This window comes from Artemia sp. Qi Xiang Cuo, chromosome 15 (assembly GCF_049724085.1).
Source record: "Artemia sp. Qi Xiang Cuo chromosome 15, ASM4972408v1, whole genome shotgun sequence".
NCBI lineage: Eukaryota > Metazoa > Arthropoda > Branchiopoda > Anostraca > Artemiidae > Artemia > Artemia sp. Qi Xiang Cuo.
This window is the reverse complement of record NC_142808.1, coordinates 36,001,565-36,025,888: the sequence shown is the minus strand read 5'-3', so window position 1 is coordinate 36,025,888 and position 24,324 is coordinate 36,001,565. Positions and strand designations below refer to the sequence as shown.

Here is a 24,324-nt window from a genome sequence, read left to right as displayed (position 1 = left end):
TTTAATAATTTCTGTTCGTTTTAAGTTTTAATGTTGCTCTTTACTTTAAGTTAAAAAAACTTGTTTTTTTATTTAAATTCTGATCGTTTTTTAAATAATGCTGGGAAATCCATCACCCTCTTCATAGAAATGTCCCTTACCCCAAGAAAACATCCTATATGGAAAGATCCTGCCACAGGCTGAACTTTTAGCATCAAGTAAACACCTCCTCGCTGTTAAAGTTCGCGATACTGTGATAATTATTGTCTATCTTCCTACTAATGATAGATCTAGCCTCTCGGACAGCAAGTTCACGGCTGCGTGTACTCAGCTAAGCCGTTTCGTGAAGGCTCAGATTTCTGGGAATACGAAAGTTCTATTAATAGGGGATTTCAACTGTGACCTACTTAATGCAATCTGAAATGACTCAGATCGTTATAGGTTCCCTTTTTGATCAGTTAAATGTTGTTAATAAGGATAAAGGTTATACATTTATCAGTGTTGCTAACATCGTTTTAAATCTTAACCATGTGTTAACGAACTTGCCGATGAGTGACGAAGTAAAAGTTGCAGCTCATGGTTTATACTCTGAAGATTTGCCTTTGTCATTGTCAATATCACTGGACTGTCCAAAGTTGTTGGGTTCGTTTGAATCCCAATGGAGAGTATTCAGTGACTGGAAAAAAGTGTCGAATGATCTCTTTGCGGCTACTTGTGGCGATATCCTGAGTAAAATAAAAGTTCCCTTCCATCTGTTGCAGAGAAATGCAAATTCATATTGCAGTGAAAGTGAAATACGTCTGCAGATAAATATTGACTGTGCAGAACAATCGAATGGTCGCGGAGAGTGTAGCAGTTCCTGTGAAGCGTATCCATAACAGATCGCAGGTGAAAGGGTGGTCCAGAAATCTGGAGCTAGTGGTGGCTTGTGCGTCAGCGAAGTTGTGACTGAAAGTTTGGTATGATAGCGGGAAGCCACGGAGTGGAATAGTGAATGAGATTCGAATCCATACTAAACGAAAGTTCAATAAAACGTTAGATGCCCACCGTGCAACCCTCAAAGAAAATTTTGTGTCAGGCTTGGTGGAATTACCGTAACACTGTCTAGTCACATTACGTACCTTGGGCTGCCGATTGGTTGTAATCTTCGAGAAATCCAGTCTTTGCTTATTTAACACCTTTCTAAAAAAAAAATGCGCATTGCCTATGTGAGTGTTGTCACTAGCCGTCACAATTCAAGCCGTAAATATCTGGCTCATCTTTATAATGCAGTAGCTTTGCCTCATGTCTTGTACCTGTCTCCTTTTTGGAAGCTCCTGAGTGCACGAAACGAAAAAGACATAAGGTTGGTATTTTTCAACTACTACTACTACTACTAACAACTCACCGCAGCACCAAGCCGCCTGAGGCCAACACAGCTACGTACGCTCCTCCTCCACCCCAATCTATTCAAAGCTTCCCTTTTTACACCCGCCCCCGACGTTCCCATTTCCTTTAAATCTTTCTTTATGACGTCCTCCCACCCCAGACGGGGGCGACCTGCTTTCCGTTTTGCCCTAGATGGTTGGCCGAAAAGAACAATCTTTGGCAATCTATCATCCTTCATTCGCACAACATCAACCTTTCTTTCATTATAGACCTAGAGAGCGGTATTGAACCACATTTTTCGCATAGCCTATTGTTTGAAATAAGGTCAGTCAGCCGGGTACCCAGAACAATCCTTAAGCAATTTCTCTGGAAAACATCTAGCAAATCTTCATCCGCTTTTCGGAGCGTCCATGCTTCAGAGCCATATTTGACCACTGTCATCACTGTAGCTTCTAATATCTTGGTTTGCAGACTTATCTTCCTATTCTTCCAAACTTTTTTTAACTGTGAAAAAACACCCTGAGCCTTGGCTATTCTACTTTTAACGTCTTCACTGCTCCCACCATCTTTACCAATAATACTACCAAGGTAAGTGAAGCTGTCCACCTGATCAATCTTTTCATTACCCATCGTCACCTTTTCATCTTCATTTATTCTTAGCCTTAGTGACTTAGTCTTCCTAACATTAATTTTCAAACCAATACTAGCTCCCTGAACTCGCAAAACCTCTAAAACTGCATTCATTTTGCTCACACTGTCATCTAGGATGATTGAATCATCAGCATAATCCTAGTCCAGGAGACTTTTTCCTCCCCATTTGATTCCGTGGTCTCCCATTGCCTTTCCTGTGCTCCTTAAGACAAAGTCCATCAAAATAATCCATATAAAGGGGGATAGAACACAACCCTGCTTAACTCCTGATTCAATACAAAACCAGCTGCTAACCTCATTTCCTACCTTAACCGCAGCAGTGTTATTCTCGTACATACCCCTAATCACTTTAATGTAAGTGTTTGGTATACCATACAAGGATAAAACCTTTGCTAAAGTTCCTCTATCAACAGAATCGAACGCTTGCTCATAATAGTATGCCCACTATCTGCTTCAAGTGTCACCTTTTGTTAGAAACCGCCATATTGTTGCGAAATATGGAATTGCTGAGCCTCTGAGTGCCGTGGAGGAGGTAATTCAGAATTACATGAAAAACCTAGAGCTGCTGGACCACGAGTGGGTCCACCTTCTCAAATAGTAATGTTATTATGTAGTTCTTTCTGTTTGTAATTGTTTTTTCTTGTCAGTTTTGCTTTTTATTTCTTTTCTTGTTTGTGCTCCGTCTTTTTGTTTTGATTTTAAGACGGGTTACTAATAAAATTTATTCATTCATTCATATGTGTAAATATTGCGAAAAGTTCATAACTTGCAGTCCTTCCTCCGGGAACTGTGGAGGACTAAGTCATCCTCAAAGACATATTTATTAGATTTTCGACTATGATAGCCATATCAAAATTTTGCTTGGGTGAATTGGGAAAAAAATGAGCGTGGGAGTTGCCCAAGTTGCCCTCCAATTTATTTGGTCACTTAAAAAGGGCACTGCAACTTTTAATTTTCGTTCGAATGAGCCCCCTCACGATATTCTAGGACTACTGGATCGATACAATGACCCCTGAAAAAAAGAAAAAGAAAAAACACGCATCCGTGATCTTTCTTTGGGCAAAAAAAAATTCCACATTTTTGCAGATAGCAGCTTGAAAAATCCACAGTAGGATTTTCTGTTACGCTGAATCTGATGATTTGATTTTAATTAAGATTCTATCACTTTTAGGGAGTGTTTCCCCCTTGTTTGAAAATAATGCAAATATTTTCAGGCTCGTAACTTTTGATGGATTATACTAAATTTGATGAAGCTTATATATTTGAAATCAGCTTAAAAAAACAATTCTTTTGATGTATCTACTGGTATCAGAATTCCGTTTTTTAAAGTTTCGGTTACTATGGAGGCGGGTCACTCCTTACTTACAGTTCGTTACCATGAACTGTTTGACAAGAATGGGTTCGGCTTGCCTCTTTTAACGATTGGCAACAACAGTGAGAATTTTCGCAAAGAGAAAAATTTCAATAGTTGCAAAAAAAATAAATAAATAAAAATGGTGTAAAATTCCGATTTTCAGGTATGAATTGACCGAGGATGCAGCCAGGGGATAAATTTTTTTTAGTGTCGAAGAAAGAGTTATTCAACTTAGACTATTTTGCCTGTAAGTTTTAACTACCTTTAAAACATTGAAACGAAGCCTGGTATTGATATTTGACATTGACAATGACAAAATGTACAGTAACTTTTTCTAAATGTTTGGAAACATGACGTTTTCTGCAGGATATTTAGTACTTAAGTATTATAGAAGAAACGCTCGAGAAGTGAAGTTGGTTAATGCTAATGAAATATATCTAAGTAAGATGAACATATAATAGTTTAGAGACAAATTTGGGCTATAGATTTGCACATTAGGGGAGTGGGAGTAAAGCATAGCATATATTAAATACGTAACCTAAACCTAACCTAACCAAAATCCCAACTAAATGCTTAATTAAAGTATAGCTATCCATGGTCAGACACTATTTTCGATGTGTAATACATCGCAAACTAACCGAGATGAACACCAGGTAATGTCACATGTTTGCTATACAATTTCTCGAGTCTTTCTCGTATAATTCTAAGTACCAGATATTTCATTGTAATATTCTGGCGCCAATAAACCGCTTTATCCAAGTCATCCAAATTTTCAAGATCCACATTTCTTATTGGTTTCAATGCCAACCCCGTTTTTCTGTAGCCTGCTTTCCATGATTAGAAGTTGAGAGCAATAATTTACTCCTTTTCCTGTAATGTGACATTACTCGGTATAAATTCCATTTATACCGTATGTACGGTAATCAAACCCATTTTGCTGTATAAGCGTGATAAGCACCATCATGAGAAACTTGTGCGGAATTTTCCTCGAAATTGTGGTATTATGACGCAACTTACGGTATAAGAGGCAGGACAGGTTGGCAAACTTTTTTTTCACTCGACCGCTGTACAGAGTGTCTTGTTTGTAAGTTGTTATAGAAAGATTATAATTTTTCCAGAACCTCTAGTTCTGACTGAAAGAGAAAAGAAAGAGAGGGAGGGAGAAGGATGAAGAAAAGGTTTTATTTTTATCACCTCGTTGCATGAGAGGTGCAGTGCTTTCAAATCTTTTGCTAATTATTTCTTTTTATTAAACTATAGCCAGAGAATCAAAATTCGTAAATTTTTTAAGTGTTCTTAAATTCTAGTGACGGCATTGAATATAACACAGATTTAGCAATTTGTCCGTAATACTTATGAACTTCTTGGGATTATTATCATTTACGAACGTTTTGTAATAATTGCAGACATTACGATATGATATATTTGGGGTGTTTTGGAACGCTCTGCATCTTCTAACTGAAAAAATAGTTTTCAGTTTTCAGCTTCAAGTTTTACCCAATGTGTGTGTCGCTTTCATTTCAGAGTGTCTCTTTTACAGGTATATTTGCCGAGATTGCGATAATTGCTTCACTTGTGGTGATGGAGATTGTGTAAACGCCGATTTAAAATGCAATGGAGAGGACGATTGTATAGATGGAACGGATGAAAAGAACTGTTCAAGTAAACTGAAACTATAATTTTTTTTATGATTGGCCTTGTATTCTTGATACCCGAACATTTCCAGTTCCGTGCCTCTTTTCAAAAGCAGTCGTAATTCGGTTTATTCCTTTAAAGTAAAATGAATATACAAGAATAAAAAAAGAAAAATAGATGGAGAATCACATGAGAAATTTTGAAATAACAAAAATGGGAAATATTTTAGCCCATTATTTTAAAATTTTCATGAGAAGAGGGTCGTAAAGCCCAAACTTTAATATTATCTGACCAATCGCCAGAACAAAAAATCTCCGACCTAGGGTTGACAACCTGTTGACAAAGAATACATAGGTACAGCCACTCAGAGGTTGCGGCTACTAAATTTATTGCATATAAACACTCAAATATAATTCAAAACCTTTTTTTCCTAATAGATATAATCAAGCACTAAAAATCTTTAAAATTTAGATTATCACATTTTCGTCTCATGGTCTAGAAGCCAACCTCTTAAATTTACTTGCTTAGATTAACCCCCATTCCAAAGCAGGTTTCAAAATCAGTGATGATCTGTTTTGTGACTTGTCTCTATTATTTGTTTTGTAAAGTTTGAATAACCAAGTACATCAAAGCGGTAACTTTGTTTTAGCCTTAGGATCCTACCTGGATCTATTCAAATTTCAAGACCGCGATTTTCTAGCCTTTTTCTTTCAGAATTTTGAAGTTATCAGGAATGTGTCACATTATCGTTTGTGTTACGACACTTAACCACGAAAAAAATAAACAGGACTAATCAGTTGAAATTGATACAGCTTTTTATTCTTAATTAATTAAAAAAAAAAACCTACCAAATAATAAGTTCTTCAAAGAGAAGTGAAGGCCATTTTAAACTTAAGATCAGCAGATACAAATAGCTTTTAAAATTCAAACTCAAAATGACCAGAAATTACTATTAAAGAATAAATGAAACCTAAAACGAACAGAAATTAAATAAACAATTATAGCAAAAACGTAAAACAAGTAAAGATATAAATTAATAAATAGATCTTAAGTAGACTAATGCTTAGATTAATCATGAAAATCAAGCTTAAAACTAAAAAAAATATTTTCCTATTGAAGTATAAATGAGACTTAAAACGAACAGAAATTAAATAAACAATCAATGAAAACAACATACAATAGATATTAATGTAAATTAATAAATAAATCTTGAAACGAGTGAAACTTAAATTGAATATACAAATCAAGCTTGAAACGAACAAAAATCCGTACAAACAGGAGTTTGGGTATGACCTCCTTCTCTCACTGTAAAAGTCTAAAACCTACTGCGTCATTGGCGCTTTACTGAAAACCCATTTTATGACAAATAATTTTTTTGTACTTAATATTGAAAATAAACATTTAAATTATAGTAACATTTTGAACTGATGAGCTTTCAGCAGTTAATATTATTATACATCAACTATTAAGTTTAATTTATTAGCTCTTTTTAAAGTTGTTAAATACGAATATATTTTCACTACAAACAAGTGTTTTGATACTGCCTCCTTTCCTAACTGTAAATAAAAACCAAAAGCCTACTGCGTCATTGGCGCTTAACTGAAAACGAATTATATATTACAATTATTTTCTTTTCCATTTCTTACAAAATTGAAAATAAAAGTACAATTACAGTGAAATAAATTCTTGAACTGATGTATCTTTCAACGATTAATATCATTATATCTCAAAAATTCAATTTGATGTTGTTTATACTTTCCAAGACTGTTCAAGACGTATATTGTTTTCAGTAAAGTGCCAAAGACGCAGTAGGTTTTAGACTTACAGTGAGAGAAGGAGGTCATACCCGAACTTGTTTGTAGCGATTTTTGTTCGTGTCGAGCTTGATTTGCATATTCAATTTAAGTTTCACTCGTTTTAAGATTTATTTATTGATTTAGATTAATATCTATTGTATGTTTGTTTGCATTGATTGTTTATTTAATTTATGTTCGTTTTAAGTTTGATTTCTGCTTCAATAGGAAAATATTTTTTTTAGTTTTAAGCTTGATTTTCATATTCAATCTAAGCATTACTCACTTTAAGATCTATTTATTTATTTACATTATTACCTGTTTTATGTTTTTGCTATGATTGTTTATTTACTTTCTGTTCGTTTTGGGTTTCAGTTATTCTTTAATAGTAATTTCTGATTGTTTTGAATTTCAATTTTAAAAGGTATTTGTATCTGATGAGCTTAATTTTAAAATGGCCTTTACTTTTCTTTGAAAAACTTATTTTACGGAATGTTTTTTTTCTAATTAATTTTTATTTGTTTTTGATTGTAAAAAATTTCAAATTGTTAAAAATTTCTTATTTCAAAATCAAACTTTTAACAAAAAATCAAATATTCATCAAAGCATCAAAACTGGTATCAAAGTAAAAATATCAAAGTGAAAAAATGGGTTTGTGTCAGCCTCGGACTTTTATTATCTGATGTTTGAACTATCTTTAACAAAATTGCTATCTAAAAATTTTTATCCGATTGGTTTGGGGAAAAAGGGCGTGTGGGAACTAAGTAAGCTTCGGTCTATTTTGACTCTTTAAAAGGGGACTAGAACTTTCTATTTTCAATCAAATGAGAACTCTCTGAAGTTTCTTCGAGTATCCCTTCTATAAGAATCTTATATATCCCGAGAGTATAACTTACAATGCCTGTCCCTGGGTCCTGGGGGGTTGTGTCGACCCTGGAGTTTTAATATCTGATGGTTGATCTATTTTTAACAAAATCATCCCCTAAAATTTTTATCAGATGGGTTTATCCATCCGATACACCCAAAGGCGTGGAGGATGGGAGGGGCTAGTTGACTTCCGATATTTTTGCACTCTGAGAAAATGAACTACAACTTTTAATTTCTATTCGAATGAACCCTCTATGATGTTTATACGAGCATCTCTTTCATAAGAACCACATACGGCTAGTTGCCCTACTATCTCTTTTGACTTTTTAAAGTGAACGAGAACTTTCAATTTCCAATCATATGAGCCCGCCGAAGTTTATACGAGTATACATTCCATAAGAACCATATATGCCCCCAAAGTAATACTTACAACGTCTTCCCCGGGTCCTGGGGGGGTGATCGTGTCGACACAGGAGTTTTTCTTATCTGACCTTTGAACTATTTTCAACGAAATGGCTACCTCAAATTTTTATCAGATGTATTTGGGGAAGAAGGGATTGAGGGAGCAGTTGCCCTCCGATCACTTTTGTTTCTTAAAAAGGGCACTAGAACTCTTGATTTCCTAATTTAATGAACCCCCTTTGAAGTTTATACAACGACCCCTAATATATGAAGTGCCTCTGGTAAAAAAAAATGGAGTGGGGGGGGCTACCTCCAAACACAGTTTAATCTTAAAAAGATAATTACCAATTTCAATTTCCATTCAAATGATCCCACTAGGAAGTTTAAACGAGTTTCCCTTCGTTAACAACCATGTATGCCCCCAGGGCATAACTTACAATGCCTCCCCCCGGGAACTGGGGGCTGTGTCGATACCGGAGGTTTTTGTTGTCAGAACTTTGAACTATTTTTAACAAAATGTCTATCTCAAAGTTTTTATCTGGGGCATTTCGGGCGTGGAGGAGGGGGGGGGGCTAGTTGTCCCCCGATCTCTCTTGACTCTTTAAAAGCGAACAAGAACTTTCAATTTCCGATCAAATGAGCCCTTTCCGAAGTTTACAAGGGCATCCCTTCCATAAGAACTATATAAGCCCCTAGAGTATTACTCATAACGCCTGCCTCCGGGCCCTGGCGGGTTCCGTCGACACAGGAATTTTTTTATCTGACCTTTGAACTATTTTTAATGAGATAGCTATTATGAAAATTATATCAGATGGGCTTGGGGGAAAAACGTTGGGTTGTCCTTGGATATCTCTTGAGTCTTAAAAATTGAACTAGAACTTTCAATTTCCAATCAGATGAGCCCTCTATGAAGTTTATACGAGCATCCCTTTCATAAGAACCATACAGCACCTGCGGGCATACCTTAGACCACTGGCGCCGGGGTCTGGGGGGGGCTGTCGTGAAACGGGATTTGTTATTATCCCACGATTAAACTCTTGAGAACATATTGTCTAACAGAAAATGTTCTAAAGCTGGATTTCACCAATAAGGCATGGGGGGGTCTAGCTGCCCTCGGATATCTATTGACTATTAAAAGTGAGCTCGAACTTTCAATTTCTAATCAAATAAGTCCTCTCTGACGTTTATACGAGCACCCTTTTCATACGATGCATATATGCCCCAGGGAATAATTTACAACGCCTGCCCCCGGGTCCTGGGGGGCTGTGGCGACACCTGAGTTTTTGTTATCTGACTTAGGAGTAATTTTTAACTTAATGGCTATCTCAAAATTTTACATTGATGCATTTGGGGGCAAAGTGCCATGGGGGCGCATAGTTGCCCTCCAATCTTTTTGACTCTGAAAAATTGAACAAAACGTTTCAATTTACAATCAAATTAGCCATCTCTGAAGTTTTTACGGGCATCGTTTCAATAAGAACCATATCGGCCCCTAGGGCATAAGTTACAACGCCTGCCCCCGGGTCCTGGGGGTTGTGTCGACACCGGAATTCTGGTTATATGATCTTTGAACTATTTTTAACAAAATAGCTATCTTAAAATTTGTATTGGATGCATTTGGGAAAAAGAGGTTTGTGGGAGGGGGGGAGAAGCTTTTGACGCTTAAAAAGTGAACTAGAACTTTCAGTTTCCAATCGAATGAGCCCTCTCTGAAGTTTATATAATCATTCCTTCCATAGGAACCATATATGTCCCCAGGGCATAACTTATAACCCGAGCCCCTGAAGACTGTGGGGGGAGTGTCCTGCTCAAACATCTAATTTCCAGAACTTTCAACTCCGTTGAACAAAACGGCTATATAAAAATTTTGATTGGATGCATAGGGAAATGGTAGGCGTGGAAGGGGTGTCAGTTTCCTTAGAATCACTTTCGACTATTAAAAAAGGAACTAGCCATTTAAATTTTATATCGATTGAGCCCTTTATGGAGTTTCTATGACAATGCTGTCTATACGAAACCTTAAATGTCCCCATGTCATAACTTACAACCCTTGCCCTGAGGGCTGTGGGGGGTTGTCATCCTCAAAGACCTAATTTCCGGAACTTAAAACTACGTTGAATAAAATGGCTACATCAAAATTTGGATTGGATGCTTTTGGGGGAAAAGTAGGCGTGAGAGGGGGTTAGTTATTTTTTTATACAGACCATGTTCTTTCTTAGTTTTTTAGCCGAAAGACAAGTTTTAATGTTCCCCTGGCCACTTTTCTGTTTCGTTGTTTGTTTTGTCAGGTAGGTAAACGTAAGCCAAAGACAGTCAAACCAGTACTGGGGTGGCCCGGGTTCTTGGACTCTTGACCACATGGATAGAGAGGCATAAAGGTGGAAAAGTGGTGGAGTATTTCTAATTGTCTATTCAGTATGTCTATGAGTGGGGGGGGGCGCCCCCCCCCCACTCATAGCCAAAATGGTTTCTGATCGCTTTAAGTTTTAATATTGCTCCTTACTTTCAAATGAAGAAACATGTTTTGTTATTTAATCAAACTGTTGTGTTAAAGAACTATAAGTAAGGAGCGACCCGGCTCAATAGTAACCGAAACTCTAAAAAACAGAATTTTGATACCATTAGACACGTCAAAAAAATTGAATTTTTATTCTTATTTCAAGTATATAAGTTTCATCAAGTTTAGTCTAACCCATCAAAAGTTGCGAGCCTGAGAAAATTTGCTTTATTTTCAAAAAAAGAGGACACAACCCCTAAAAGTCATAGACTCTTAGTGAAAATCACACCATCAGATTCAGCGTATCACAGAACACTACTGTAGAGGTTTCAAGCTCCTGTCTGCAAAAATGTGAAATTTTCTGTATTTTTTTTTTGCCTGAAGAAAGGTCATGGATGCGTGTTTATTTGGTTTTTTTCCCAGGGGTGATGGTATCGACCCGTGAGAGACGTGAGAGGCTCTTTCCATGGAAAAAATTTTTATAGGGGAAGGGAATTTTCCAAGAAGGGGCACCGGATTTCCCATAATTATTTAAAAAACGATCAGAAATTCAATTAAAAAAGCAAGTTTTTTCAACTGAAAGTAAGGAGCAACCTTAAAACTTAAAACTAACAGAAATTATTACGTATATGAGAGGGTTCACCTCCTCATCAATACCTTGCTCTTTACGCTTTTTAGTACTTTCAAAAGAACTTTTTATTCTAATTAAACGGCCTTTGGGATTCAGGAATCATTCTTAAGGATTTGGAAAAAAAAATCAAACTTTAGCGTATACCTCTTTATATTAAATATTTAATTAAAATATATCTGCATGGCTACCGTTTATCTCTGCATGGTTTTTGTTTTACAAAGTACGGTCGCTATAACTCATGAGTACCCGAAAATCTATCAATAACGAGCATTAAAATGTCTTTAAACTGAAAAAAACTTTTTCAACGCAAAATTATTAATAAGAGTCCGAGTATTTTGTCTTTGCATCTGGAAGCCTGTAACGACGTAATTAAACGTCACTCTATGGCAAGGGGTTATCGAGGATTTTTGTTCCGGGAGGGGGGGGGGGAAACCTTAAGAAACACATCAAAAATTTGTTTATATGCATTTGTGTAGCGTTTTTACGAGTCAGACAAAAAGTTTGGGAGAGGTTGAAACCGAGTAGCCTATCCCCCCCCCCCCGGAAACAGCCCTGTTTTAGGGTCTTTTAAAGGGCTGTAAACTGGATTATTATAAATGGGAAGAAAATAAAAAAGTATCGAACAGTGGGTTAGGTTAATAAAAATGAATTTTCCATGTTGATGGGAGGGTAGATACCCCTCCCCCTATAACTTCAAATTTACGCTAGATATTAAGGAGAACTTTTCGTTTGTTGGATTTTTTTCTGTTGGATGTTTACTGATAGATGGTTGAAAAAGCTGAAAATAAACAGAAATTTCCAAATATCGTTTCCGATATCAATATTTACGTTTCGATCTCCAATATTGATTTTGGGTTCAATATATAGATAGGAGACTGGCCCACAATCGGCAGGTTTTGACTTTTTTTAATTCTTCAGGAACTGTTTTGCACTTTACTGAAAAAATTACAAATGAATGTGCATTGTCAGTTTAATATACATACACTGATATTTAGTAATCAAAATGTTAATATTATTTGACTTATTAAAGTTATAAAAGTAAGAACATTTATATTATTTTCAGTAAAGTGCAAATTATGTTCTGGCATTGGGAAGGCATAGGGGTTTTAAGCCCAACTTATGTTAATTTCTGTTCGTTTTGAGTTTGACTCGGTTATTTATTGTAATTTCTGTTCGTTTTGGGTTTCATTTATTTATCAATGCTGAGTTGTGGTAGGTTCACGCTTGGTAGATTATTTGATTCTATTTTTGCTTATTTTTTTTTTAATAGAGTTCTTTACCTTTCTTTGAAAAACTTATTTTGTGGAAAAAGTGTTTTTAATTAATTAAGATTCAAAAGCGATCTGGACCATTGCCCCCTCTTCCTCGCCTTCTCCCCCCCAACCCATCTGCTACGAATTTTTAAAGAGCCATTTTGTTAAATATAGTTCAAAGGTCAGATAATGAAAACTCCGGTGTCGACACTCCCCCCCTCCCAGGGTCTGTGGGCAGGTGTTGTAAGTTATGCTTTGGGGGACTATATGGTTCTTATGGAACGGATGCTCGTAAAAACTTCAGATAGAGCCTGTTTGATTAGAAATTGAAATCTCTAAGTTTGATTTTTAAGAGTCAAGTGAGATCTGAGGGCACCTAGCCCCTCCCCCCGCCATAAGGCTTTAATATTTTTTTCCCCTAGAGGCACTTCATCTGGAAGGGGTGGTCTTATAAACTTCGGAGGGGGCTCATCCAATCGGAAATCGGAAGTTTCATTGCCCTTTTGAAGAGTCAAGTGATCGGAAGGTAACTATCCCCCCCCCGTGCCTTTTTCCCTAAGTGTATCCGATAAAAATTTCGAGATATCCATTTTGTTAAAAATAGTTAAAAAATAAGATAACGAAACTCCTCGGTCGACACTACCCCCAGGGCCCGGGAGCAAGGTTCATATGGAGCGTGTGCTTGTAAAAAATTCAGAGGGGGCTTATTTGGTTCTAAATAAAAAATTCTATTTTACTTTTTAAAGGCAAAAAAAGATCGAAGGAAAACTAGCCCCCCCCCCTTCTCCGCGCCCTTTTTCCACAAACCCATCTGATTAAAATTTGGAGATAGCCATTTTGTTAAAAATATTTCAAAAGTCAGATAATAAAATCTCTGGGATCGATACAACCCCCCTCCCCCAGAGCCCCGGGTTAAGTGTTTTCAGTTATGCCCCGGAGGTATATAGGTTTTTATGTAAGGGGTGGTCGTATAAACTTCGAAAATGGCTCATTTGATTGGCTATTGACATTTTTAGTTATCTTTTTATCAGTCAAAAGTGATCGGAGGATGATATGCAATACGTATATATAATCTTTGATATCAACTACAAAAGTAACCGGTTCTTAAGTAACCGCAGTGGTTTTTGGGTTTTGACTTATACGGTTTTTTTAATTGTTTTGATTTTTAGTATATACCTTATTCAAAGATTTCGGTTGTTTAATATTTTGCCAAATTGATATTTCAAACCAACTTTATTAAACGAAATGTGCTCAACTTATCGGTCCAGTCTCTTTTCTTGTATCTTATAAGGCCCTGTGTGTATTTATAAGTTCATTTTTTCATAAATGTCTTAGACATTCTTTTCTCTGAAATGGAACAGAAATATCCAAAATTTGGAACTATTAATGTCAGGATTTTGTATGTCTCATCTGGGAGACCAAACAAAAGTCAGTACTGTTCTATTCAAACAGTTCGTGGTAACGAACTGTAAGTAAGGAGCGACCCGGCTCAATGGTAACCGAAACTCTAAAAGACGGAATTTTGATACCAATAGATGCATCAAAAGAATCAGATTTTAACTGTGATTTCAAATATGTAAGTTTGATCAAGTTTAATCATACCCATCAAAAGTTAAGTGCCTGAGAAAATTTGGCTGATTTTAAAAAAAGGGGGAAAGACCCTCTAAAAGCTATAGAAATTTAATGAAAATCACACCATCATATTCAGCGTATCAGAAAACCCTACTCAAGAGGTTTCAAGCTCCTATCTACAAAAATGTGGAATTTTCCAATTTTGTCAGAAGAAAGATCACGGATGCGTGTTTATTTATTTTTTTTACCCAGAGGTAATCGTATTAACCCAGTGGTCCTAGAATATCGTAGGAGGGCTCATTGGAACTGAAATCAAAAGTTCTAGTGCCCTTTTTAAGTGACCAAAGAAATGGAGGGCAACTAGGCCCCCTCCCACGCTCATTTTTTTCTCAAAGTCACCCAATTAAAATTTTGAGATAGCCGTTTTGTTCAGCATAGTCGAAAATCAAATAAATATGTCTTTTAGGATGACTTAATCCCCCACAGTTCCCAGGGGAAGGGCTGCAAGTTATGAACTTCGCCCATTGCTCACATATTGTTTTGGTTATTGGGAAGTATACCGATATTTTCAGGAAGGATTTTTTTTTCGGGTGCGGGGGGGGGGGCGGGAGGAGGGTGTTACTCTGGAGAATATTTTCGTGGAGGATGTTTCTGTGGGGTAAGGGACATTTCTATGAAGGGGGTGCCTGATTTCCAAGCATTATTTAAAAAACGATCAGAAATTAAATTAAAAAAAAAAGTTTTTTCAACTGAAAGTAAGAAGCAACATTAAAACTTAAAACGAACAGAAATTATTACGTATTTGATGGGGTTCTCCCCCAAGTCAATACCTCGCTCTTTACGCTACAGTTTTTGTTTAGTGCTTTCAAAAGAGCTATCTATTCTAATTAAACACCCTTTGTGATTCAGGGGTTTTTGAATTAAATTTTTTTTAACTTTTAACGTAAAGAGCGTGGTATTGACAAAGGGGAGAACCCCCTCACATACGTAATAACATATACGTAATAAAAACAATTTACAATCAGATATAAAACATTGGGAATACATATTACTAATGTATGTGTTTTGTTTCTAACCTCCCCAAATCTTAAGTATCTATTTTCTTTTTGCAAAAGCAAATGAAAGTTCTTGAAAGCATCCCAAAAATGGCCCTGGTCAAAATGAAAAATTCACGAATGGAAGGATTATGGAACAAAAATAAAACAATGAAGGCTAAAGCAAAAATTTTATTAATTGGTACTATTTCTCGAGAAGAAAGGCTGAGAACTGTACAACGCGCGCATTGAGAATTTTCATAGTCGGAAACTCTTAATCGGGGGTTTACAGGCCTTACTGTTTAACCTTTCATTCTAGTCTCATTTGAAATTTATTTTGGATATTTTAACAGTCTAATTAGCAAGATTGAAAAATCACCTTTTTGGTCATCTCCCCCCCACCCCTTTCTATTCTTTTTTCAGAAGGAAAGTCATTTACTCTTGAATTAGATTGCATTAATAATAAATATAAAATGTTTATGTCGTTAACAACAAAAATATTAAATAAATGACTATATCACGTTCGCCGTTTCTTACGAAGGTATTTAAAAACTTCTGCCCAACAAATGTTCATAATATATTTTTTTAATTTTTTTTTTTTTTTTTGAGAACCTCACTAAAGACTATAATAAAGTTTCGCATTTGGCCTTAGACCAAAAACATAAAAGTATCGAATGAAACAAAGAACATTCCAAGATATTTCAGAACGTGAAAATCTGATCAGAATGGCATAGCCTTGCCAATTATTTTGGCGACTTAACTTTTTTCCAGATTAATATAATAATATAAACTACAAGAGTTCTATGAATTCGATATGCAGAGCCATTCCTAGAGGGAATGACAACCGGGTGGCCTGGCCCTGGGTGTCACTGCTGGAGGTGGCGCCGTGGCTGGAGGATTGCCCACTTTGATGAACTTTTGTTTCCTTTGATTCGGCTATGTTTTGCATGCATTAGAGTCGGGAGGGGGGGGGTGGGTATGGGGGAATGTAATTTTATCTTCCCAGGCACCATCAATCCTAAGAATGTCTTTGTCGACATTTATTTTATCGCCTGAAAATAGAGACTAAGTCTCTTTCAAAGGACTTGTCTTAGAGATTCATGATGAAGGACTGTGCAAAATCAGCTCTTTCTGGAAAGTTCCTCTCAAATTCTCATCCTGGAGTCTACCAACATCATAAATTCCCTGAAGGTAGTTTCGCTTCCTTAATTTCTACTTTACCTTAACCCTGGCAATATTAGAGAATAATCTTTAATCTTATCATCCATAACAGTGCTCTGTTTTGCATCCAAATCACTGTTTTGCATGAATAGCACTGATGTGTCTCCCGTTTTTTTTTCTTAATAATTAAAAATTTGAGATAGCTATTTTGTTCAACATAGTTCAAAGGTCCAATATCTACGTTTTTAGTGATGGTTTGAACCTCCATATTGCCTGGGGAAAGGGTTGTAAGCTGTATTGGTATTGGACGGACCGATATCACGCGTATTGGTATGGGTGTATTGTTCTTTTGTGTATCGGTATCGCAGGTATCTTAGACAGATTTTTAATAGCTCATATAAAAGATAGTGCTCATATCTACGTCCTTTCTATAAATTCTAGTTCAAACTCAAGATTTTAACTTAAAATTTGCGGAAAGAAGCTCAGCGTCAAACCAAAATAACAGATTTTGATAATAAAAAAAATAAGGCAGGTCCTTTTAGAAATGTCTTAGAGGGATTTTCCGTCTACATTCTAGATTGAATTCGAAAATTAAATTCAAAATAGTCGGCAAGTGTAAGGTATTGTAAAAATAAAGCTAATCCCTCTGCCGCCTTACCCTAAAAAAAGGAGTTGAAGGTATATCCGACAAAAAAAAAACAAATTGATAAGGATTTCAGTCTTTGTCACTGATATATCCTGCATTTGTTCCTAAAAGGTTGTAACCAGCTGTACCTTTCAGCTACCAGCTAAAAGGTAGAACACACCAGAATTTACAGAAACGCATGTAACAGCATAAAGACGACATCATCAGAGCTCTAAATTCTATTATTTCTGCTGTTTCATTTGATTTTGCTTTAGGCAGCGAAGTATTTGAAAATCCTAGCCACAACTTATTTTTTGATGAATGTGCCCTTATTAGCAATGACCTAGGCATAAAACAGGTAGTCCGAGAAGCAATTGAAGTCAGACTTAAGATTAATAATAATATTTCTTTAAATAGGGACTTGGGGAAATATACACTAAATGCTCTATACACAAATTTAATTAAAAATTATCTTAAAAATATAAAAAAAATGTACCGTGAGTAAAATGCGATGTATTTAAAATACCAAAATAAAGTTCCTTATTTCTAAAGATAATTCCGATTTCCTATAATTAAGTTAAACCTAGTTTTAAGAATGAAAAGTCCTTAATCAGCAAAGAGAAAAACTGCAGTTAGCCTCAGACAAAGAACGGCGCTATCCAAGCTTTGGATTTCGCTAAGACAGGGAACAATAAAAAAGGTGCTACGCACAATATTTCTAAGGAAGTTTAAACGATAAGAACCGTGTGAACGTCTAAATCATCAAAAATATTTAAGACGTATTAATGGACGAAGGGTTCGCATCCTTGGGGCCACTCGAGCCAATTGTGAGCCAGTTCTCACAGTGCAGGACGAAAAAAAACTACATTAATACTGGGGTAAAAGTGCTTTTTATATATATTCGTATTTGAGAATCAGGACCGCTCAGACAGAATTACTCGGCGAACGATCTTGGCAATTTTTTGATTGTTGTATCTCTATCACCATTGTTGTCGTTTGAAGTGACTCACTGCTGTGCACCTAAATATGTAAGTCCCAATAAATCTATTGTTTTTTACCTGTGTTTATTTCATTTTATGTGTCTGCATCTAGTCTAAAAACAGGTAATTAGTTCGCAAATCTCCAAGGACGTTCCCAGGGAATCTGATCTCCAGATAGCTCAAGAAAAAGAGGTCACATTTATATTTCTACATATTATATTTCCTCCCATTAATTGAGGGCGGCGCTAGCCTAGCTGACACAATCTTTAGCGCTATAAGCGGCGCTATCGGAGAACCTATAAAGTGTAAGTTCTCAGCTTTAAGGTATGATATTACATTTGATACGGTCAACAATTAAGCCCAGACCCTTTGACCGCAATTAAGCCCAGATCCTTTTCTTCTAAACCACAGCCCTAAGGCTCTTATCACTACAAATGGTACAGCCGGCAATTGGAAGAAAACTTGCGAACTAATTACGCTTTAAACTTTGTAATTTGAATTTAATTATTAGAGAGTTACAAACATATGAGTAAAGTGATTAGGCCTGTAACCGCTAAGCTACTACAGGAAACCCTTTATATATCATAGCAGATACTAGCCTCCCCCAAAATAGGTTAAGTGAAAAAATAACTTCATTTCGAGCCGATTCAAAAAAAAATGTTGAACGACCTTAACGAGTCATTAATAGTGCCGACATTGATCGCGAAAAATATAGAAATAGCGAAGTCTATACCGGAGTACAATGGTCAATGACATATTGACGAATTCAATATCCAATTGGCCCAGTTTGTACAACTAACAAAAAGAGACCTAGGAGCGTTAGTCGACATGCTCCTACTACGATTAAAAGGCGAGGCCTTAACCTTTCTAAAACATATCGAACATACCATAGGCAATAACACCAACTTGCCAATAAATACGGTTGATAACTTTTTAAAAGCATTTAAAGATAGATTTATCGAAACCAGTTCCATAAATAAATTATAACACGGAACGGTGAGCTTTGACTTTTCACAAAAAATAAGAGAATATCTAGATAATATACGCATTTCGGTAGAGGCAAAATATGGAAGTGGTTCAGGGCAACTGTATGAAAAAGTCATACTAAATACCTTTTTGCAAGGGCTACTCCCAAAACTATATAGAGTGGCAATATCCAAAAATATTCAGACGTTGAATCTCGTAGTTCAGGAGGTAGAGCAATTGATCGAAGTCGACACGATGGTTGCAAATCATAGTAAAACAAAAATAAATAGCCTAGATGACTCAAATGCGAACATAAACTTCAAGAGCGATCAGGCGTCCCCCAATTTCTTTTCAAGGGATAACTCCCCAGTACCACAAAGAAACAAAACGCAAGAACTTGCTAGGCAGAAAACAGTGCTTTTTCAGCCAGTCAAACAATCCAATTACGAAATTTACCCTACCATAATGAGGTGATATAATTGTCATCGTGTTGGGCATATCGCGAGAGAGTGCCGTTATGTCCCCAATCGCATACCAAGAATTGCTGTCTGTAATACGCAAAATTACGGCAACCATTTGTTCGGAAGAACAAATTTTTGCACCGGTCGTGAAATAGGCTATAGCAAGGGAGGATTGTGCCAGTCAGTACCTTACAACACGTACCAACTAAACTTGTATAGCTCTCCCCCCAACAGACAAATTAATTGCCGATTTGAAAACCCAAATACTCGCCAAAGCCAATATAAGCCAATATGCCAGTCAGTGCCAGCAAGCGGCACCAACAAAGGACATCCACGTTATCATAATAATACATGGCGAAGGCAGACAGACGTAAATCAATTAGATATGCCCACGGAAACTCATACGTCTGAATATCTATTACAGGCACCGACACATGAAATAAATCCTCAGGGAAACGTTTCAGGCCCCTCAGAAATATAAATTGGACCCAGAGGGTGCCCGGCACATTTAATAGGTCCAAAACAATGGTAGTGCCGTCTTGTAGTGATATTAATAACAAGTTACCTATATTTAATGATTTTTGTGTAGAAAACGTTTATTTTAAGGCTTTGATTGACTCTGGTGCAATGATTAGTATCATAAACTCATGCGTATTTAATATGTTGCCTCTGCATATTAGGCGACAGAGGAACCCTAATAATCCCAATTTAATAGTGTGACAGGGCAAAAATTGGATGTATAAGGTTCAATTTGCCTAAACGTAAAAAGAGACAATAGGATCTTTACGACAAATTTTATAATGTCCAATAACTTTTCATACGAAGCAATCATAAGTACAAATTTTTTAAGGTCTAATAAAGTACTATTAGACGTAGCAAACGACAGACTTGTCTGCCCATCTAAGGGGGGGGGGAACAAATTTCTTCCTTAAGAAATCGTAACAAAAGATACGAAGACTACGTAACAGTAAACAAAATTTTCTGACGGAATAATGTCGGAATCTTTTGAACCTCATGTCTCGCAAAGAAGAAAAGGAATAATAAGAAACTTCTTCAATTATTTTGAAAGACATTGCAGAGATGAAGTAAATTTAAATAATAAAAGTATTGAATTTACAAAGACAAAAATAGGAGATATGCGACAATACAGGTCAAACGAAATTAAGAAAATAGCGGAATTATGGAAAAACATAGTAAAATCCAATGTGACGCCACAGGAGGCCGCAATGGCGCAGCATAGCGCCAGTATGAATATAATAAATAATGAAAATAAAGAGCAATATTATGGATTCGCGATAAGGAAAACAAAAGTCCCTCCCAAAACGATGCAAAAAATTCAAATATCACAGATGATAGAGCCAGGGGTTAGCAAATCAGAAATATGGTTTGCGTCCCCATCTGAAAGACCCGAAAATCTGTTATGTGAGGAACAGATTATATCTTATGACAAAGGAGAAGGTTTTATTTGGGTAACTAATAACCACGAAAATGATACAATTACAATTAAAAAGGGGACGTGTTTAGTTCAAATCCAGGTTTTAACGGAGAATGATTTAAATACATGGGAAAATTCTAAAAGAAACCTAGTTAACGGTATTAAAACTTCAAATAACAAATATCCTTCGACTAAATCATAATTTTTATACAAATTTAATATGGATCATATTACGGGCTTGTAACTTAAGAAAAAATTATGCGAATTATCATGTAATTTTAAAGATGTGTTTTCTGAATCTGAATATGACATGAGGCTGATATAATTTTATGAAAATTACATCTGAACGACTGGTAATTCCGTAGCAAAATAGCCATATCGTGTGCCATATAAGCAAAAAGAATGGTTAAAAAATAAAATTCAGGAATTAGAAAAAAAATGAAATTATGCGGCCAAGTATAAGTCCGTATAGTGCACCAGTGATATTCGTACCAAAGAAGAATGGTGATCTTAGACTTGCAGTAGACTATAGAGCCCTTAATAAAAAAGTAGTTAGCGATAAATTTCCTCTACCAAGAATAGATGAAATTCTTGACTCAATGTCAAGCAAAAACAAAATTTTTACTTCTTTGGACCTTACCCAAGGCTACCACCAAGTGAAAATAACCGAAAAGGATGTCCATAAAACTGCATTTTCAGTATCTCAATGTGGTTCATATGAATACTTAAGGGTACCATTTAGACTGAAAACAAGTTCAAGCACACGGTCTAGACCCCTAGTGCACCTGTTAGAAGGATTGTTGAATATCATTCATTTTGTCAACGATGTCATATGTCTGGGACGAAATGCTGAACAACACTTAGCAGAATTGGCTAACGTGTTCGAGAAGTTCAGACAGGGCAATTTAAAATGTCGGCCTGAGAAAGTAAATTTATTTCAACATAAAATTAAATTCTTAGGAGTAGTAGTGACACAAGGAGAGATATCCCCAGACCCTGATAAAAAAAAATGTGTTGAAAACCTCAAACCCCCTAGAACTATGAAAGAATTAAGAGGAATTCTAGGTCTTACTGGCTACTTTAGAAAATTCGTACGCAATTACGCCCAAACTGCGAAACCCCTCACGAAATTAACTAAAGGGAACTCTCAAAATGTTACCTGGTCCCAGGAAGCTCAAAATTCCCTAGACCGTCTCAAAAAGGCGCTCACTTCTGAACCAATTTTATCACTTCCTAATTTCGAAAACGGAAGATTCGTGGTCACAACCGATGCTAGTTCAAAAGGCATTGGGGCTATACTTTCGCAAATAATTCCTATGAGAAACCCTGATCCTTTACAAGGACCATCTAATAAAAAAAAATATGAAAAGTTATATGCTATTCGAGTAGAACCTTATCAAAGGGCGAAAGTAGTTGTTCCGCCACAAACTTAGAATTATTATCTATAATCCACCACTTGGACAAATTTAGACACTATTTAATTTGTAGAAAATTTATACTACGATCAGACCATAAAAGCTTGCAGTACCTGCGCACATTTAAAAACCCCACGGGCATTCTAGCTAGATGGATTATGAAAATCCAAGACCTAGATTACGAATTTGAACATTTAAAAGGTAAACAAAACGCAGCTTGTGACTTTTTGAGTAGATACCCAGAAAATACTGCGTCGGAAGCGGAAGAAAATGAAGTTAACGCTATCAATGCTAAGAGCAAACATGGACATAAGAAAAACAAAGTCAAAGACACAGTAAAGGAAAATAAGGTTAACTATTGTCCCTTGTCGTTAGAAAATATAAAAAGAAAGCAAAAAAAGGACAAACTATGTTTGGCGCTTATTAATAATTTTGTGAATGACGATTCGTTACAGGATAAATTCAAAATTCCTAGAAAAGAGATAGATAAATTTTACTATGATCTTGAGGAAGAAATGCTGTGTAGAATCGTGACTGCTGAGACAAAAAGAAACCAAACTTCAATAATAACTGTATTACCACAAAACTTGATAGTACCTGCATTTGAATATTTTCATTCAGATATAGGTGGACATTTAGGAGTATTAAAAACGTTCCATAAATTGAAACAATTTTTTTACGTGCCGTCGGCAATGACAAAACTTAAAGAATTTGTAAGTACATGCGAAGCGTGTAACTTAAGAAAAATTCCCCCAGCTTATCCTAATCCTCCAATGGGAAGGGTCCCGGTAGCAATGTACCCCTTCGATATTTTCTCATTTGACATATACGGAACGAGCGGAGGCTTGCCTGTTTTCAGCAGAGGCCATACTTGTATTCTTTCAGTTATGGACCATTTTTGAGGATTTAATTTTGCAAAAGCATCAAAACATCAAGGTGCTTTTGCTACCAGTAAGGCGCTAGCGAAATTATTTTTACAATTTGGCGTGCCAAATAGGGTTTTGAGTGATAACGAGAGCAATTTTGTTTCAAAGGTAACAAAAGATTTAATGAGTTTTCTTAATATAGGGAAAATGGTGACAGCTCCGTACCACCCACAAGCTAATGGAAAAATAGAAAATAGGCATACAATATTTTCGAACGTATTAAGTATTTATACAAAAGACAATAGGAAAGACCGGGATCAATTCTTACCTTATTTAACTAACGTAATCAACACTGCTTATTCAGAAACAACTAAAGATAATCCATTTTATTTACTTTTCGGTCGTTATTTTAGAATCCCGTGTAATAAGATTATTGATTCTCGGCATTATTACAATAACTAAAGAGATTACAAAAATGATACCGTAAATAAAATGAGGGTGACACCTAAATAGTCGAGAATGTGCTGGAAAAACTCAACATAAAACCTGTGATTTGAAAACATCCAAAAATGGAAAGAAGCATTGATTCAAAAATAGAGACTGTGTCTACCGATGGAACGAAGCACGCGCAGGAGGAAAAAAACATTCCAACAAATATTCTGGACCGTACAGAATAGTCAAAAAGTACGATAACGATTATACTTTTAAAATGGAAAATCCCGATAATGGAAGAACTTACAAGGCGCACGTTAGTCGAATAAAAAGAGCCAAATTTCCAGGAATATGGGTATCACATCTCTCCTCCACTGATTCGTCAGATGCAGAAAATAGCCCCCAAGATCGAGATTGGCAGAGCTAAAACCCTTTAATTTCTAGCAAGACTATTTCGAGAATGACGGTAATGATGAATTGTTTGAAGAATTTTTAAAAATGAAAAATCTATTTGCTACAAAGAAAAAATACCAAATACCAGGATTTTTCCATGAAAGTTAAACGCAAGAAGATCAAAAAAATTATTCATTAACCAGTGCAAGAGATCTAGATAATATGTTATATCCAAAAACCCAATTTTTCCCCGATAGAATCTTGACCTCATGTCCCCCCAAAAGATTTCCTGACGATATGGTTTACCCTGCAACACCAATAGAAAGAACCCTGTCATTGCAGGAAGAATTAAACGGAGCTGTAGAAACCTCCGGTATTATCGTAAAGAAAACTCCCAAAGATTCAACTAAAACAAATCTGCAAGAGGCTATGGATTTAATAAATTTCCCCATAAAAACGAGTCAAAGTAATTGCCCGAGAATAAAACTCCCAAGGATGACCAGCAAGGTCAATATCTTGATATAACTGTGTCCAAGGTCAAACCTAAACAGTGG

General features: G+C 36.1%; 1 protein-coding gene across 1 annotated transcript in view; it reads left to right on the top strand.

Moving 5' to 3' along the window:
• The first annotated feature begins 401 nt into the window (after window positions 1–401).
• Window positions 402–24,324, top strand: part of LOC148943616 (DNA-(apurinic or apyrimidinic site) endonuclease 2-like) — a 52,191-nt gene continuing 28,268 nt past the window's right edge. The window contains exons 1-3 of the mRNA XM_089101180.1: window positions 402–847; window positions 4,893–5,014; window positions 22,983–23,113. Coding sequence (XP_088957306.1) covers window positions 402–847; window positions 4,893–5,014; window positions 22,983–23,113 — 699 coding nt within the window. The remainder of the gene's footprint in view (window positions 848–4,892; window positions 5,015–22,982; window positions 23,114–24,324) is intronic.